This window comes from Protobothrops mucrosquamatus, unplaced genomic scaffold (assembly GCF_001527695.2).
Source record: "Protobothrops mucrosquamatus isolate PMUCROS unplaced genomic scaffold, P.Mucros_1.0 scaffold3301, whole genome shotgun sequence".
Classification (NCBI taxonomy): domain Eukaryota; kingdom Metazoa; phylum Chordata; class Lepidosauria; order Squamata; family Viperidae; genus Protobothrops; species Protobothrops mucrosquamatus.
In genome coordinates, this window is record NW_015389291.1 from 207,020 (window position 1) to 223,809 (window position 16,790).

Here is a 16,790-nt window from a genome sequence, read left to right on the forward strand (position 1 = left end):
CCCAGGGGGAGAGCCTTCTCTGTGGCAGCTCCTGCCCTCTGGAATGACCTACCCCCCCGACCTACGTACAGTTGCGGACCTGCACCTTTTTCGCCGAGCCCTGAAGGCCCATCTATTCCGTGCGGCCGGCCTGGCATAATTTGATTATGTTTTAGCGGGGTTTTTTTTACGGGTGTGTTTTTAGAACAGGCCCGTTATTTAATTCGATTTTAGAACAGAAACTATTTATTTATTATTGTGGTTTTTAGTATCGCCTGTTCACCGCCCTGAGTCCCGTAAGGGAGATAGGGCAGTATATAAATTTAATAAAATAAATAAATAAATAAACATTCCCACAAACTGATCAAAAAACAAGATGCTAGTTTGGCAAGATCCTGATGCTTCTTCGCCTCCTCCCCCCAATTTCTCCAAGGTAACCCATAGGGGATTGGCCAGATCCCAGGACCCTCCCTCAGATGCACTGCCCCCACCTGTGAAATGGCCTGTTTCAAGAGTCAGGATTTATTTGTATCTCACTTTCTTATTGCAAATAACTCAAAACATGCCCAACACACTTTCCTTTTCCTATTATACCCCCCCATAACAACAGGCACCCTGTGAGGGGGATCGGGCAGAGGGGGGGGGGACTGGGGCACAGAGAAATCCTCAGAGTGCATTTCCTGGTTGAGATAAACTTTAACCTCATTTTTCAGTTTCTCGGAGGTTTTTTGTGGGTAAAATTGAACCAAAATAGGTGTTAAAATCTCTCTGCTTTTTTATATTAATGACTATCAACGTCTTGCTGTCTTCATTAAGCAGCTATGCATCGATTGTTCTTGTTTTCTTTTGAACATATCTAAAGAATCTTTTTTTTAAAAAATTCTGAACATTTTGCCCAACCACTCTCAAGCGTTAGCTTTTCTGACACCAACAGCCCCAGCATATTAGTCTGGACTTCCCATTCCTGTGCGTGTCCTTTTTATTTCCAGATCTTCGCTAAGACTTTAGGGGAGCCGTGCTGGCATTTAGTTCTGGGTTTAAACCGTCTTCGCCTCTTATGTAATTTTTATATAGTTTTTATGTTTTAATATTTCACTTGTACACCACCCAGGGTCCCTCAGTGAGAGAGATGAGGCAGACTCTAAATAAATAATTCGCACATAAATAGAATGTCTGTATTTTCTCCTTGCCGCAATTGTTTGCAATTGTGCCGCCAACATGTGGCAAAAAGAGCTCCTTTTATCTGGGTTGATTACATTCTGTTTTTGAAGTCCACCACGTGGGATCAACTACAGTTGGCTGCAGGTTCCTTTGAAACCCAAGGTCTCCTGGCCACCTGGTTGATTTTATCACTCCTGGGATCCAAGGTCGCTCTTAAAATCAAAACAGCAGCCTGGCTCAGCTGCTGCCTTCCCTTCTCCTTTAAGGGACTGCTTCCAAGCTGGTGGCCCCCCCCCCCCCTGCACAGCCTCCTCCTTCGCCCACCTCCAGCCAGCACTCTCCTTCCAAGGGGCAGGTCTGGGGGGAGAACAGGGCAGGGCGAGGAGCAGGAAGGGCTCTCGCCACAAAATACACAATAGCAGAGTTGGAAGGGACCTCCGAGGTCTTCTAGTCCAGCCCCCCCCCCCCGCTCACGCAGGAGACTCTCTACCGCTCTGGACAAGTGACTGTCCTTCAAAGCCCCCAGGGGCAGAGCACCCACAACCTTGGGAAGCAAGATAGCCAATTGTTCTCACTGTCAGGAAAGTCCTCCTTCGTTTCATGCTGGATCTTCCACCCTTTATTTCTTGTCCTGCCCTGGGGGGGCTTTACAGAGCAGGGCAAGGGGTCCGTGCTTGCAAGAGGGACCACGCCGTGGGAAGGGCAGGGAAGGAGACCCTCTTCATGGGCCGTTCCCATCAGAGACCGGCACAGACCAAGAGGAAACTGGTGGCCACCGAGAGCGTCTGTGGTTTCCTGCAGCCAGAGCATCTGAAGTGGACGATGGAAGCAGGCAGGCCACCTGGAGCCCAGCACCTGGCCCGCCTCCTTCAGCTCTCTCCTCCAGGTGAGTCAGCACTGCAGATGGATTGGCAGGTCTTCCCACCAATCGTCTTGACCGGGTTCAGGGGCTGTTGTGGGGGGCTGAAGTCTGGGTCTTCCCTACTGATTGCCTCCGGTCTCGGGACTCTCCTGCCCTAGTCTGGAGGACAAGGCCGCCGGCTTCATTCCTGCCCAGAGGCATTTTTCTATGGGTCGCATCCTCCATCCTCAGACAGCATCCCAACGGCTGAGGTTGTGTGTGTGTGCACAGGCAGCGTGGTGACCCAAACGCCAGAGTGACCCTGCCTCCCTGTGGGGAGATCCACACGGGGTGGGAACCTCAACCCAAGCAAACCGCCCCCCCCCCCGCGGATGAAAGAAAGACAGCATCCATCTTTTTGTATAACTATATTGGTTTAAGAAAATACAGAAATACTGCACAATTGCCATCAGATCAGCAAAGCAGGCCTTGGCAGACCCACCCAACAGCACCCCAAATTAACAGCACCCCAAATTAAAAGGAGAGGCTTCTCCAAAGAGACTGCTCCCAGTGGTGCCCTTTCCTAGGACGGAGAAAGAGCGAGCAAGCAGAGGAGAACGCCTTGGGTCCAGGTGGAGCAAAGAAACCCCCCCCCAATCAGCAAGCATCTGCACCAGGCAGGAGCAAGCAGTGGGCTGGTTTATGTTTGGTTGGTGCCCTCCCCTCCTCCCCACCCCCCAATTTAAAGGCAGGCTGCTGTCCCCACGAAGGAGGCAGGGCGCCCCACAGCAGCCGTGGGTGCCCAATCCTGCCAGCGTTCCCGAGGAAAGAGGCAACGCTCAGAAGAGTTTTCAAAAGGGTCTCTCTCTGCGAGGGCAGAAGGGATGAATGGCAGGAGAAAGAGGGGTGCTGCCCAAAAAGGGGGGCCGGGGAGACCCCCATGGGAGGCAAGAGCAGAAGTTGGAGAATCACAGCCACTTCCTACTCTGAGTGGGGAAGAACCGTCTATTCTGGGCCAACTTTCTGAACAGGACAGGGGTGGGGTGGGGGTTCAGGCTTGCCCCCACCAGGCACGCGGGACATGCCTGGAAGGGGGGGCAGAGGCCATCCACGGGGCGCCCCTCAAGAAGCTCTCCAGCTCTTCCTCCTTCCAGGAAGCCAAAGCAGCAACTGGCCAGTGGGAGAAATTATCGATCCTCCCTTTGGGAGAAGCCAGCTCCCTCCCCACAAGAGGGTTAACGTTTCCCAGCAAATTCTCAAGGGGGGAGGGCCCAGAACAGCCCATCCAAAAGGATGGTGGGGGAGGGATCCCACCAATGGATCCTCTGGGGCGGGAGAGACGCTCTGGACTCATGGGTCAGGAGGGCAGCCACCCATCAACGGCTGAGGAGCATCCGGTTGAAGAACATTCCCTTAAGGAGGGGTTCTCCATCTGGGCAACTTTTAAGAATGGTGGACTTCAAGTCCCAGAATCCCCCAGCCAGCAGAGCTTTAAGCTAATGTTTCCACTCCCGTACAAGAGCTGCCAGACGGGACTGCCGATCTCTGCTCCAAGCCCAGCAGAAGACCTGGACCTGTCCTCCTGGGGGAGCAGAGAGGGGCCCGTTTTGGAAAGCAGAGCTGGCACCTCCCTCTCCCCCACCCCACCCCACGGCCAACAGGCAGCAGCTCTGTCTCAGAGCAGGAGCTGCAGGCCAAAGACCCACATCTCTCCCCCCCCCCGGACTGGATCCCACAGCCGGGAACTGAGGGCACTTCTCTCCAGTCATTCCTCGCCATTCTGGAGCCCTGGAAGGCTGTCTGCAGCCCAGGCGTTATTCCTATGCCGGACACAGGGAGCCCACTTCTACATCCCCTGCCATGGCAAGGCACTCTAGACATGCCCAGGCACCGTGCGCCATTGGCAGGGTTGGGCAAGGGGCCGGGCGGAGAGATCAGCATTGCCACCGAAGCGAAGCGGGTCAAGAAGCATCTAAAGGCGCTTCTCTCCTTCCAAGGGAGGACGGGAAAGGCCACACTGGAAAACAAGGCACTTTCTAACTTTCTGGTAAACATTCCTTGAAGCAAAGAGTGGCTGTAAACTTAATTTCAGCCTAAAACTGTGGCGCGGGCCGTCACGTGGATAGGTTTGGAACACGGGCCGGCTTTTTTGCAGGGAGAATTAAATTTTGTTAAAAAGCACAAAGTCATCCTGAATGGAACCAGAGATGACTTCTCTGAAACACCTGACTAAAATAAGGATAATTATTATTATGTTTTAAAGTGTTTTAATGCAGGTATTAAACAACCTGATTTGGGCTGGAGTGGACTGCATGTTTCTCAATCTTGGCAATTTTAAAATGGGTGGACTTCAACTCCCAGGATGCCGCAGTCGCCCATACTGGCTGGGGTATTCTGGGAGTTGAAGTCCATCCACCTTAAACTTGCCAGGGTTGAGAACCCTAGGTTCAATATTCCCCATGTATCATTGCAAACCAAAATGGGTTCAGCATGAAAGTGTCCCTTCCATTTTCAAAATGTAAACAAAGGCCAACTCTTAGCTTGTAGTGTCTTCAAGAGAGTTGGACTCTTCTGCTCAAGTGCATGGATTGCCAGGGAGCAAGGCAAGGAGTTAACCATAGTTAGTTAGTGGTTAACACCCTCACAGGGAGATTTAAGTGCAATACATTTAAAGAGTTTAACCCAGAACAGTGTTTCTCAAACTCGTCAACTTTAAGATGGGTGGACTTCAACATGTTGGCTGGCTAGGGAATTCTGGGAGTTGAAGTCCACCCATCTTAAAAGTTGATGAGGTTGACAAACACTGACCCAGGAGGAGAAAAACTTTGAAAGGTTTTTTTGGTTTTTCAAAAAGAAAGCTTTGGTATTCAAGGAAACACACACACCCGTATCCATATACGCCTATTTGCACGCTCTCCCGTACTAGAAGAAAAATATTAAAATTATAGTTCTTCTTTTCTTTTTGGCAGGACTCCTTTTAAAATTTTGTGATAGAAAAAAGACCTTTCCCCCCTCTTCTTGAAAAAAAATCCTGAAGCATCTTCAGTGTGTATGTATATATATAGAGAGAAATTGTGTATAGATATGCAAAGGTGTTTATAGAAAATTTTATAACATCAAAAGGAGAGGGACTTCAAGCAGGAAACATCGGACAACTACATGAGGCTACAATTTGATGGTTCCTATGGGGAGAGAAAGAGAGAATACAGAATTACAGAGTTGGAAGGGACCTCAGATGTCATCTAGTCCAACCCCTTGCTCAAGCAGGAGACCCTCTACCATTCCAGACAAATGGCTGTTCAATCTCTTCTTAAAAGCCTCCACTGACGGAGCACCCACGTCTTCTGGAGGGAAGCCGTTGGACTGAAAGTCAGGGCTGATCCAGAACTGGGCCTTTCTCAAAATAGCAGGAAGCAAGACGTGGGAGACCCAGACATGGCTGCTGGTCCAAAATGCTTATGGGGCAGGAACACATTGACCTCCATGCCCCAGAAGAAAAAACAGCTCCTCCCCCACCTTTGTGTGCTCCAACCTCTCTCCAGCCCCATTTCGGCACCCAAATTGATTAGTACGACCAACATCTGCACAAGTTCCTGAATGCCAGGGAGGAACAGGGGAGACAATTATTAAACCATTTTTCAGAGTGCAAAATGTTTTGCATAAAAGTCCCCCAGCTCAGCGGCACTTTGGACGGTCACTGAGCAGGCCCAGCGAAGCTCCACTTCCATTTGCTTGGGAGAACAGAGAGATGGGGGTCCGTGGACAGTGTGCTGGCTGCACAGACTGGCTCTGCCCACTGCACGCCCACGCGTGCACACACACACACACACACACACACACACACACACACACACACAGAGCTGTCCTCATGCCGAACCTCGACATGGGAGTGTCCAGCCCCAAGGAGTCATGCAATTCCACAGGGGGCGAGACATGATACCCAAACTGTACCTCCCCTGTTCCAGCCACCTCCAAGAGGCTTCCACAGAAACAGAGGGCTGGATGGGAGCTCAGAGGTCTTCTAGTCCAACCCCTGTTCCAGCAGGAAACCTTATACCATTCCAGACAAGGCATACAGCCCTGGGCACAAAGCCAACTGGGGTTGACTGTTCTCATGTGAACTTTGCAGACCCAGAATGCAACCTCTCAGGGTCCTCAGCTGCCCTGCCCCCCCCCCAGGCACGCTGTTCAGGCTTTCCAAAATGCCCTGACTGGCGAGCCCTGTGTGGCACAGAAGGTGCCGGGAGGCTCTGTGATGCCCACAGCCAACTCTCTGCCTGCCTGGAGGCATCTTAAAGCACAAAAACACAGCGACCCGTCCTTGTCACGCACTCCCGGCAAGGGGAGGAGGGGCTGGCCACTCGCAGAGGGAGGGCTCCCCCCACAAAGCCACCTTTTCCGGGCCAGGACGATGCCTGCCTGCGGGGGCGGCCCCCGGACTGACCTGGTGGCGTGGGCTAGAGTTGCCCAGGATGTAGGAATGGGGCAGGAGGCTCTCCCCGAGGCTGGTGCCCCCACTGCGGTAGCCGTGCGTGACGGTCAGGCTGGAGGAAGAGGAGGTGGTAGACACATTCGTGCCCCCGGATGACTTCTCTGCTGGCCGCCCACATGTGCCACACACCACCGAACGGGAACGCAGGTTGTACTCGCCCGGATCTCCGCTGCCGCAGCTCTGGAAACAGAAGTAAGACGATTAGAGGCAAAGCCTGGCACCGTCCGGACCAGGACTCCCTCTGGGGCTGGAGATATTAGGTTCGTATCTGTGGGGTCCTTGGTGCCCTGTGAGCTTGCTGGTTTTCTTGCAGACGTTTCATTACCCAACTAGGTAACTTCATCAGCACATGGAAGATGTCACCCAATTGGATAATGAAACGTCTGTAAGAAAACCACCAAGCCCAGAGAGCTGCAAGGACCGCACAGTTCAACCCCGAGCTAAAAGCATTCTCTTCTATCCGGTTTGTATCTTGCAAGGACACAATTCCTCTTGAAACTGGCTGGCCGTGGGGCTTAGAAGCCTCAAACAGCCTCGTGTGGAAAATACATCTAATTATTCCAGAAATAAAGAATCACACTGGAACTGAGGCTAAAGACATTTTTCTATTTAATGTGCTTGTTAAATTTACACACCTGTTAAATGCGAGCACCTTAACCAGTTGAATTCGAAACTGGCTTTCCAACGTTGTCTGAAGTGTCCAATACACACAAAAGGAAATACTTCAGTGATTCTGATTTCAGGTTTTGATTAAGAGATGTCTATTTCATATTTTTTTAAGTACCCCCTGATACTTGGGAAGATTCCATTTTGTGATTCCAGAGATCCCCTAACATCATTTTCCTCTAGTCCACTGGTGGCGAACCTGTGGCACGGGTGCCAGAGGCGGCACTCAGAGCCCTCTCTGTGGGCACGCGCGCCGTCGCCCCAGTCCTAGGCCTTCAGCTGGGTTTTATAAAACCTTTTCGCTTTAGGCCTCCGCCGTGTGCAAAAAAAAAAAAAGTTCAATCAGTCAATTTCAACTTCTCGTGGGAAAAAAAAAAAGATCTTGCAAAGTTGGAATTGATTGATTGAACTTTTTAGTCCCACCCAGTCTGCCGTTACCATTGCAGCCACGCCCACCCAATGGGCCACACCCACCCGGCACTCGATGATGCATAAGTGGGTTTTGGGTTGCAGTTTGGGCACTCAGTCTCTAAAAGGTTCGCCATCACTGCTCTAGTCTCTACACAAAGGGACAGGTGCCCAGAGTTGATTGAGTCAGTGACATGGATGGCATATAAATTTAATAAAACAAACGATACATAAAATAATTACTGGCTTTACTAAAATTCTTTGCAAACCAAGCAAGAAGAGGTATATAAATATTTCAATTTGTGCACCTGAGAATAATTAATTGTTAAAACTGAGGATTATTTCACATGCTTGCTTTCACTGTCATTCTTTGCAGCTCATCCCACAACTAAAGCCGTTTGCATTTTCAAAGACCGCCCCAACTGCTGCTGAGTCATGAGTCAACTCTACGAAGGAGCATGGCTGCAGCCATTATTCCTGCTCATTTTCAACTGCCACATAGAACGGAGGGAGGGAGTTTGCCATGTGCTTCACTAGTCAAAATAATTTTTTGTCCCGTGGGAACCAAGGTCAACGGCTGCTCCTGGGACTGCAGGCTGGGCATTAGGTAAAAAGCCCGCCGAGAAATGTATTGGGGAACGTAGTTACCTGCATAGCTTTAGGGCTGGGATTTCTTAACTTTGTATTGGGGAATTGTTACATGTATCTTCAGACTTGGTTTCACTTTTGACGTGCCGAAACTTTGTAACTAATAAACATGTTCTTTGAGGAATTTGCAAGCCTTGGAATTCTGCTTTATTTTTCTCTGTCGGAACCATGACATCATGCTTGCTAACCCGTCCCCCGAGGAGCAAGCAGATGCCCCCCTCCCGTCCCCCCAAACTCACATGGTGATGTTGGCCGTGGCTGCTGCCATCCTCATCCTCCTTTTTATCACCGTCATTCTCAGTAACTGAGCGCACCAGCTTCCGCATGGCCACCTCCTGGAGGGAAGGAGGGAAAGAGGAAGAAATGGGAGGACTGATACTGGCCCACCCCAGCGCAGCAGGATTTGGGGGGGGAAGCAGCCGGGCCGGGAAGGAAGACAGGAAAGCAGGCGGGCAGGCAGGAAGAGCGCCTTGCGCCCAGGGCCATCTTCAGCGAAGCTCCAGGCCACACCAAGTGTGTTCCCCACACCAGGAGGGGAAAGCCCCTTCCGTGCTGGCACCAAGAAAAGTGCAAGGATGTATCCACTGACAGGTTAGTCCCTGGGGTCCCATGTGACGTCCCCTCCCCTTGCTTATTTGTTTTGACAGGCTTATGAATTGTTTCAGAATTAAACGGGAATGAAAAAAGTCACAAAGACATCATCCTGATTTCCAGAATTTGGGGGGGAAGGGGAATTTTTAGGAAAGAAAATTGGGGGGAGGGGGGCCTACATCCACCAGATGAGGAAAAGAGGCAACCAGGAAGAGAAAAGAGGAGAGTAGCCCCCAGCCATTTTACAATTATGCATCCATAATAGGACATTTATTTTTGTGTAATTATAACTCCTCCTATATTTCTAACTGTTTTTTTATCTGTTTTTATTGTATTTGTAGGCCACCCTGGGATACTGTCGAGCCCCACGAGGCCGATCCGTTCGAGCAGGAGGGAAGCCGGGTGCTACTCCGTCGCCGCCCAGCCGCCCCTCGCCTGCTCTGCCGCCGATCAGCAGCCCTCGCCATTGCAGTCCTAAGGCGCCTCGCGGGGCCGACATCTACCAGCTGGGAGGGAGCCGCCGTCGCTGGCTGGTGCCGGCGTGCGGACGGATCTCGGAGCTGGCCAGAACTGGGAGGGGCTGACATTCCGACCATTTCGCTGCTCATTTAGGACCGGATGGTGGCTTGAGGGGTGGGGCAGGACTTATGAGGGTGGGGGTGCGCGCGTAGCCCATATAAGGCACTGGGAGCACTTTACTCCCAGTGCTGACTTAATCATTGTACGGAGTGATTAAAACTGCCATTTCTTTGAGCACCAAAGGAGGACCTTGACAGATACTCTGGACAGCGTGATTAATTACGCAATCCAGAGGTAGATTAATTAAATTAATTAGACAAATAAATAATGCTCTACCCCTTTGCCCACCCACACAGTGCTCTTTGCAACGAGATGCCTTACCTCCCCGCTGGAGGTGAGGAGGGCGGTGCGCAAGCTGTCGCCGGAGCCCCATGAGCTCTGGTTCTTCCACACCATGTCCGTGGGGGGGTTATGGGACACCCCCGCGCCAGCAGCCCAGATCTTGCAGGAGGAGAAGGAAGAGAAGAGGTCAATCACCCTTGCAGAGCAGCTCCCTGCGGCTGGCACAGGCACCAGAGGGGTGGGGGGCTCCTCCTGGCCCCTCGTGCCCCTGCCGCTTCTCCCGACCCGGGACCCCAACCGTTCCTGCCCACCAAGCCCACCGCTGCTGCTCACCGTAACCAGCTGGCCGGCCTTCAAGGTGAATTTGGGAGGGAACCTGTAGCAAATGGGCGCGTCTTCTCCATTCTGGCGCTTGATCTGCCAGTTTCCCAGGGGCTGGTCCTAAGGAGGCACAAAAGAGGAGCCGTGGCAGGCATCTACGGGGGGGTTGGGTGGCCCAAGGGATGCCAGGCCGGTTGGGGGGCTGGGCTAGCCAAAAGGGAGGCAGTTCTGAGGTTTTCCTAAGCTGACCCCATTTTGCCTCCACCAATACCCGAGACTCGAACACTCTGCTCACCCGGAATCTGCATTTCTTCAGCATGTTATGGAGATCTTCAAGCATGCACGTCATGGTTGTTCTAATCTAAAGGGTTTGTTCAAAAGGCCACTGGACTTCTTCTCTTCCTTGAATGTGTTTTGCTTTTCATCCAAGAAGCTTCAGAACTGAAGAAGCTTCTTGGATGAGAAGTGAAATGTTTGCAAGGAAAAATGTCAAGGAAGTCCAGTTATCTTTTGAACAGCAGCTTTGGGACATTTTGGGGGAATCTATTACTCAAAGTTACAACCATTTTGTTCCAGAGAGAATGTCTCCAAAGACTATGAAGTTTCAGTCCCGAAGTACGTGCATTTTAGGAGAGAAGTGCCTGCAGCTCTGTATTTGGGGGCTGAGCTTTGAAAACACTGCAAACAATTGCAGGAACATGTCAAAAGAATCATAACACACACACACACACACACACACACACACAAGCTTAAAGTGAAATTGGAAGACTTTCTCCAGATTGGTCCCAATCCCAAAGAGCTGCAGCCAGCTCCTCCTCTAAGTTGTCCATCCCTGGATTTGATGATTATAAAAGAAATAGAAGATAGAAAAATGTTAAGTAAATATTAAGTAACCAGGGAGTGAGAAGTTAATTTACATCTGTACTTAATAACTCTTATAAAAGAAAATCTGAAGTGGCTTCTTTATGTTTTCTTTTTCTTTTTTTTCTGCACTCTTGTCCTTGTCTTTTTCTTCTTTTTTCTTCTCTCTTTACTCTATTAGTTTTATCTTGCTTCTTCAAAACTTTATATATAAAAAAGTTCTCCATCCCTGTTTACCAGAAGCCAGTGAGACTTCACTGGTGGGAGCCACAAAGCACAGCCAGTTCTCTGAAGCTGGGAAGTCAACCTGGATCCTGCCAGGTACTTCGGCTCTCGCAAAATCCAGCCATCACCGCTTACAATTGCAAACTCAAGGAAACCCTCCATGGGTTCAGAGGGAGGGGAGCCCTCTCCTTTCCCAGGTTCCTGATGGTTGGCGGGGGGGGGGGTCCGCTCAAAAAGGGAGCAGGGAGGCCAGAACAAAACCTAAATTGTGGGGTCCTTGGTGCTCTCTGAGTTTGGCGGTTTTCTTGCAGATGTCCCATGACCCAGCTAGGTAACATCACCAGAGCAAACACGTCCCCTATGGCAGGCAGCATCAGATAAGCAGACAAACAAGCAGAAAACAATCTAGGAACCACCAAAGAGAACCCCCCCCCCCTTCTCCCCAGAATCACTGGCAGGGCAAACTACTGTTCATAAACAGAGACCAAACCCCACTTCCTTCTAGCACTGATGGTGTTACCTAGTTGGGTCATGAAATGTCTGCCAGAAAACCACCAAACTCAGAGAGCACCGAGGACCCCATATTCCTCCTCCTCCTCCTCCTCCTTCTCCAACCCCCCTCCCTTCTAGCACTGATGATGTTACCTAGTTGGGTCATGAAACGTCTGCAGGACAAACCACCAAACTTACAGAGCACCAAAGAGTCCTCCTTTTCCCCTCCTTTTCCTCCAAAACTACTTTCTCCTCCTCTTCCCCCTCCACCCGCTCCTCCTCCTCCTCCTCCACTCCCTTCTAGCACTGATGATGTTACATAGTTGGGTCATGAAAGGTCTGCCAGAAAACCGCCAAGCTCAGAGAGCACCGAGGACCCCAGAGTTCGAGACTGAGCTGCAGAGATTCTCTGCTATCAAAACCTAAATTGGGCTTTCTTCCCTTTATCAGGGAGTTGGGTGGCCCATACATTTAAATAAATAAGTAAAAAAGCTCAATCTTTAAACTAGAGTAGGGTTTACTATTCCTAGCACAGCTGCCCTCCACTTTTCCTTCCCATCGGACGTTTACGGGGCCACCTTAAAAAGAGGCGGAGGCTGCACCGGACCTTGGGTGTGTCCACTCTACAAAGACATGGCTGCCTCTTGCAGCTCCAAAGGTCAACTGGGGTTAGAATCAGTTTATGCCCTCCAACCTTCCCACTCCAGGTCTCAGACCCTCAACTTCTATATTCATTTCATTTTTAATTTTCAGGTTCTGCCATTCCGATGGGAGGGGGGAGGTTTGGAGTGTTAGGTTGGGGTGAGGTAGACACTTGTGGGTCAGGGAATGTATTTCCTTTACTTTGTTCTTTGCCCTTTTGATGATCTCCCTGGGTGTGAACGGAAGAAGGAATGGGCCCAGGGCCCCCTGTCTTATCTCCACTCCGATGGGAGGAGGCCATGAGGAAAACGAAAGGCCCGAGAACGGTGCCTGGGAATTGTGTTTTATCAATCTCGTTACCATGACAACTTTGCACCTGTGGATTGGATGAAACCGAACTGGACATCTGGCTGGGGTGGGGATTGAAGGGGATGTTTTATTGTAACATTTCACGTGGGAAAATCTTAGCTCTTGCTTTGCTCTCCTGCTATCATTGCCTCTCAATAAAAGTTCCTTTTGAGACGATGCCTGTTTCACGAGTTCTGCTTCCTTGGGAGGACTAGCCGAGGCAGAGCCTTACATTAAGCAAGATCTGCAAAAAAAAGGTCAACCCGGAGAGGCAACCGCCCTATTGTGGGGACGGTGCACACCCTGTGTCTCCATGGCAGCGAACAGGACGAAACGAAGTGCTGGGGAGAGTCTGCTGCAAAGACCCACCCAGAAGAAAGCTCCTCCGGATGGATGGAGAAAACAGTAAATGCAGAAAGCTCCGTGCAGCCAAGATGGTTGGTCGGAGTAGGGAAGAGAGAAGAGTGGGATGGAAGAGCCCAGCGAGTAACCTTCATCAGAGGCAGCTGGGAACAGGGCTGGAGGCGAGAGATGGAAGTGCTCCATGATGATGAGGAAGAAACCGACGGAGAGCAGGAACCAACAGACCACATCCTGAAGCGAGCCTTTCAGGACTGAAAAACGAAGTCCGGATGGCGCAAGAGCAGGAGTGGGGAACAGCTCGAAGAAGCCAAGTGTGGTGAGCATGCACCCGTGACGACTGAGCCTGCGGGGGGGGGGAGGTAACAGGCTCCACGGAAACTGTGGTGACCACCCCTGCAGCCCCACAGCGAGCCGCTCCCTGGAGGGCGAACGCTCCACCAGCACTCATGGAGAGAGCCCCGCCGGAGGAGCCAAAGCCAAAGCTCCCTGGTGAGGAAGCCAGAGTCAGAGTCACCTTAGCCCTGCAAGGGCTGCAACTCAATGGATGCTCACCCTGCGCGGCTGCATGAATGGTGCATCCTGGCCGAGGAAGTGGAGATCGACCAGAATTGCAACCACACCAGGAAAGCGTGGAAATGGTCTCCACCGGAAAAGAAGGGGGAGATAACCAAAGCCTTGGCTGTGCCGGCACACTCAACAGCCTGCTTCAAATGTGGAAAGAAGGACATTGAGCGGTGGAGTGCTGCAGTAACACTCTGATCAAGAAAGGCAACTGGCAATCTGGAGGGAAGCCAACCAAACCTACCCAACGCCCAAAAGACACGGCCCTGAGGAGCACTGAGGTCATGAGGTTCCGTCCAACCCCAAAACCCAGGGATGGAATTCCGACCCCACCAGAGGACAAGCCAGTGATGCCAGAGAGCGACTACGACAACGACCCCCTGGTAAGTGGACCGATCGTGCCAATAACTCTTAGTCCCGGGCAGAGAAGGAAAGGTGGCCCTAACCGCCCTCTTAGACTCAGGGCGCACCCGGTGTCTGGTCACTCAGCCCTAGTAGGAAATTGGGCGACCAGCTAAGAAAAGTAAAAAAACTCATTGCATTCTGCCAACGTGATGGATCCGTTGCAGGGGGCTTCCCGGCTACTCTGGCCACAGAAGCCCTGGGGTTAATCATGGGAAGCCACTCAGAGACTCACTTTCATCGCGGCTCCTGGAACGGAGTGGTCCCTTGTCCTGGGGTTGGCATGGCTGAAGAAATGGAACCCGCTAGTAGACTGGAGAATCGGACGCTTAAAATTCCCCAAAGAGAAGAACCCCTTACCCAACAAGGGCTGCCTGCCAGGAAGAGAAGAAACCTGGGAAATAGCAGCCACTTTAAGTGGGGAAGCCCTGCGGACCACACCTAGAGATTATCGTGATTTGACTGAGATTTTCAGCAAAAGAAATTTGGATGAACTGCCCCACACACACACACACTAACCCACAGACTGTGCCATTGAAATCAACCCAGGGGCTAAGCTACTAAAATTGTATTCAATGACCCCCAGGGAATTAACCGAACTACGCCAGTTCATTTATAAAAATCTGGCCTGCGGATTCATCCAGCGGGCCAGAACCCAGGTGGCTGCACCCGTGCTGTTCAGAGAGAAGAAAGATGGGTCTCTTTGTCTCTGCGTGGATTATAGAGGTTTGAACGCAGTATGCATGGAAAATGTGGACCCCTTGCCCCTCATGAAAGATATGCTGGCCCACCAATCAAAGGGAAAAGTATTTTAATAGGCTAGACCTGCAAGAGGTGTACTACCGAGTTAGAATCAAGAATCTATATCTGGACAATATATTAATCTACATCAAAATGAAAGCCGAACATGTGAAATTGGCTATCGGATCTCACATGACGGAGTGGAAATGGATCTGGAAAAGGTACGCACCATTCTGGGATGGGCAGCCCCCGCACCAGAAAGCAACTACAAAGCTTTCTGGGTTTTGCGAATTTCTACTAGCAATTCATCCCTTCCTTGGCCCCAATTGCCTTACCTATCACAAACCTATTAAAAACAAGCCAGCCTCTAAAATGGACTATGGAGTGCCAGACGGCATTCAAAAAGTTAAAAGAGGCTTTTCGTGGCGGATCTAATATTAAAACACCCAGACCCAGAGAAGGGATTCGTAATTCAAGCTGATGTCAGCGATGTAGCAGTGGAAGCGGTGTTACTCCAAAAGAACGAGAAGGGCCGATTACAACTCTGCACCTACACCTCAAAAAAATGATGAGAAATCGAACAACACTGGGTGGTCTGGGAGAAGGAAGCTTATGTGGTACGCTGGGCCTTTCTCACCTGGAGGCATTTCCTGGAAGGGAGCAAAATCCCTTTCCAAGTATAGCTCTCAAAATGCCTAGGAAGTTGTATCCCAAGCAAGCACGGTGGGCCCAACATTTCCATCAGTTCAATTTTACTCTCCACTACTTGCCCGGAGGGAAGAATTGTTTAGCTGATGCCCTATCTAGAATGTTGCAATATAACAGCACCAAAGCGGATGTAGTCACGCTGTTATTACCAGCACAGCAGCTGCCAGCCACAGTGATTACAAGATCACAGAAGATAACCCCCATGCCACTAGACAGTGATGCCTCAACAGCATTCCGGGCAAGTAGTGGAGAGTAAAATTGAACTGATGGAAATGTTGGGCCCACCGTGCTTGCTTGGGATACAACTTCCTAGGCATTTTGAGCTTTAGAGAAAGACGAATGGTTCCTAAAGCACCACTCAATGGTCCTCAATGGAACCACATCTACGTGGAGGGAAGTGTGTAGTGGGGTGCCCCAGGGCTCTATCTTAGACCCAGTGCTCTTCAACATCTTCATCAATGATTTGGATGAGGGGATAGATGGGGAAATCATCAAATTTGCAGACGACACCAAGCTGGCAGGAATAGCCAACACTCCAGAAGACTGGCTTAAGATACCGGAGGATCTGGACATACTTGAACACTGGGCTCTATCTAACAAAATGAAATTCAATGGTGAAAAAAGTAAGGTTCTATATTTAGGCACAGGATACACCCCCTTTCAAGTAGCCACAGAACGAAATGTTTAAACCAATGCCTGATCTGTCAACCAATGAACCCACCATTCCATCCCTTAAGGCAAGGGTTCCCAACCGGGGGTGCTAGATGATATTCCAGGGAGTGCGAAAACTTGGGTTTAGAAGTTTCAAAATTATAGTGTATTTGCATAATTCGCTCCCGTTACTTTGAACTTTTTTGTAAGGGGTGTGAGAATATATCAGAAGCATTCTATGGGTGCAGGGGATAGAAAAGATTGGGAATCGCTGCCTTAAGAAATGGATGAACCAATTGCGAAACAACTCACCAATAGTCAGAAAGGCTCTAGATGAAGCCAGGAACACCTATAAAACTCGAGCAGGTAAGAATAGACCCCCAACTTTTCCACATTGAGGACAGTTTACCTATCTACTAGATTTCTGCAATCACAACCTTCTAAGAAATCAGGGCCCAAGTTCGTAGGCCCCTTTCCCATCAAACGCATCATAAATCCAGTCACTGTGGAACTGGAACTCCCCAAAACGCTAAGGCAGATCCACCCCGTGTCTCATTGTAGCTTGCTGAAACCGGAAGTGACCTCGCCTGTAAGGCCAAAATCAGCACTTATACTGCAGCCCATTATGATTGATTTGATTTTGATTTTATTAAATTTATACCCCGCCCTTCTCCCGGAGGACTCAGGGCGGCTTACAGCCAGTCTAAAACAATGGTACAATACAATACAAAATTTAAAAAGATTAAAAATAACTATTTAAATTTGGCCGCTTCTACTAAAAATTTAATTTAAAACCCCTTTAAAATACCCCTAGGCCAGTCCTGCCTG

General features: G+C 50.3%; 1 protein-coding gene across 1 annotated transcript in view; it reads right to left on the reverse strand.

Annotated features, from left to right (window-relative positions):
- Positions 1–5,060: 5,060 nt before the first annotated feature.
- LMNA (lamin A/C) overlaps positions 5,061–16,790 on the reverse strand; it is a gene marked incomplete at its 5' end in the record, with an annotated part of 18,208 nt that continues 6,478 nt past the window's right edge. Inside the window, 5 exons of the mRNA XM_015826786.1 lie at positions 5,061–5,163; positions 6,426–6,653; positions 8,435–8,530; positions 9,687–9,806; positions 9,981–10,088. Of these exons, the coding sequence (XP_015682272.1) occupies positions 5,137–5,163; positions 6,426–6,653; positions 8,435–8,530; positions 9,687–9,806; positions 9,981–10,088 (579 nt within the window). The remainder of the gene's footprint in view (positions 5,164–6,425; positions 6,654–8,434; positions 8,531–9,686; positions 9,807–9,980; positions 10,089–16,790) is intronic.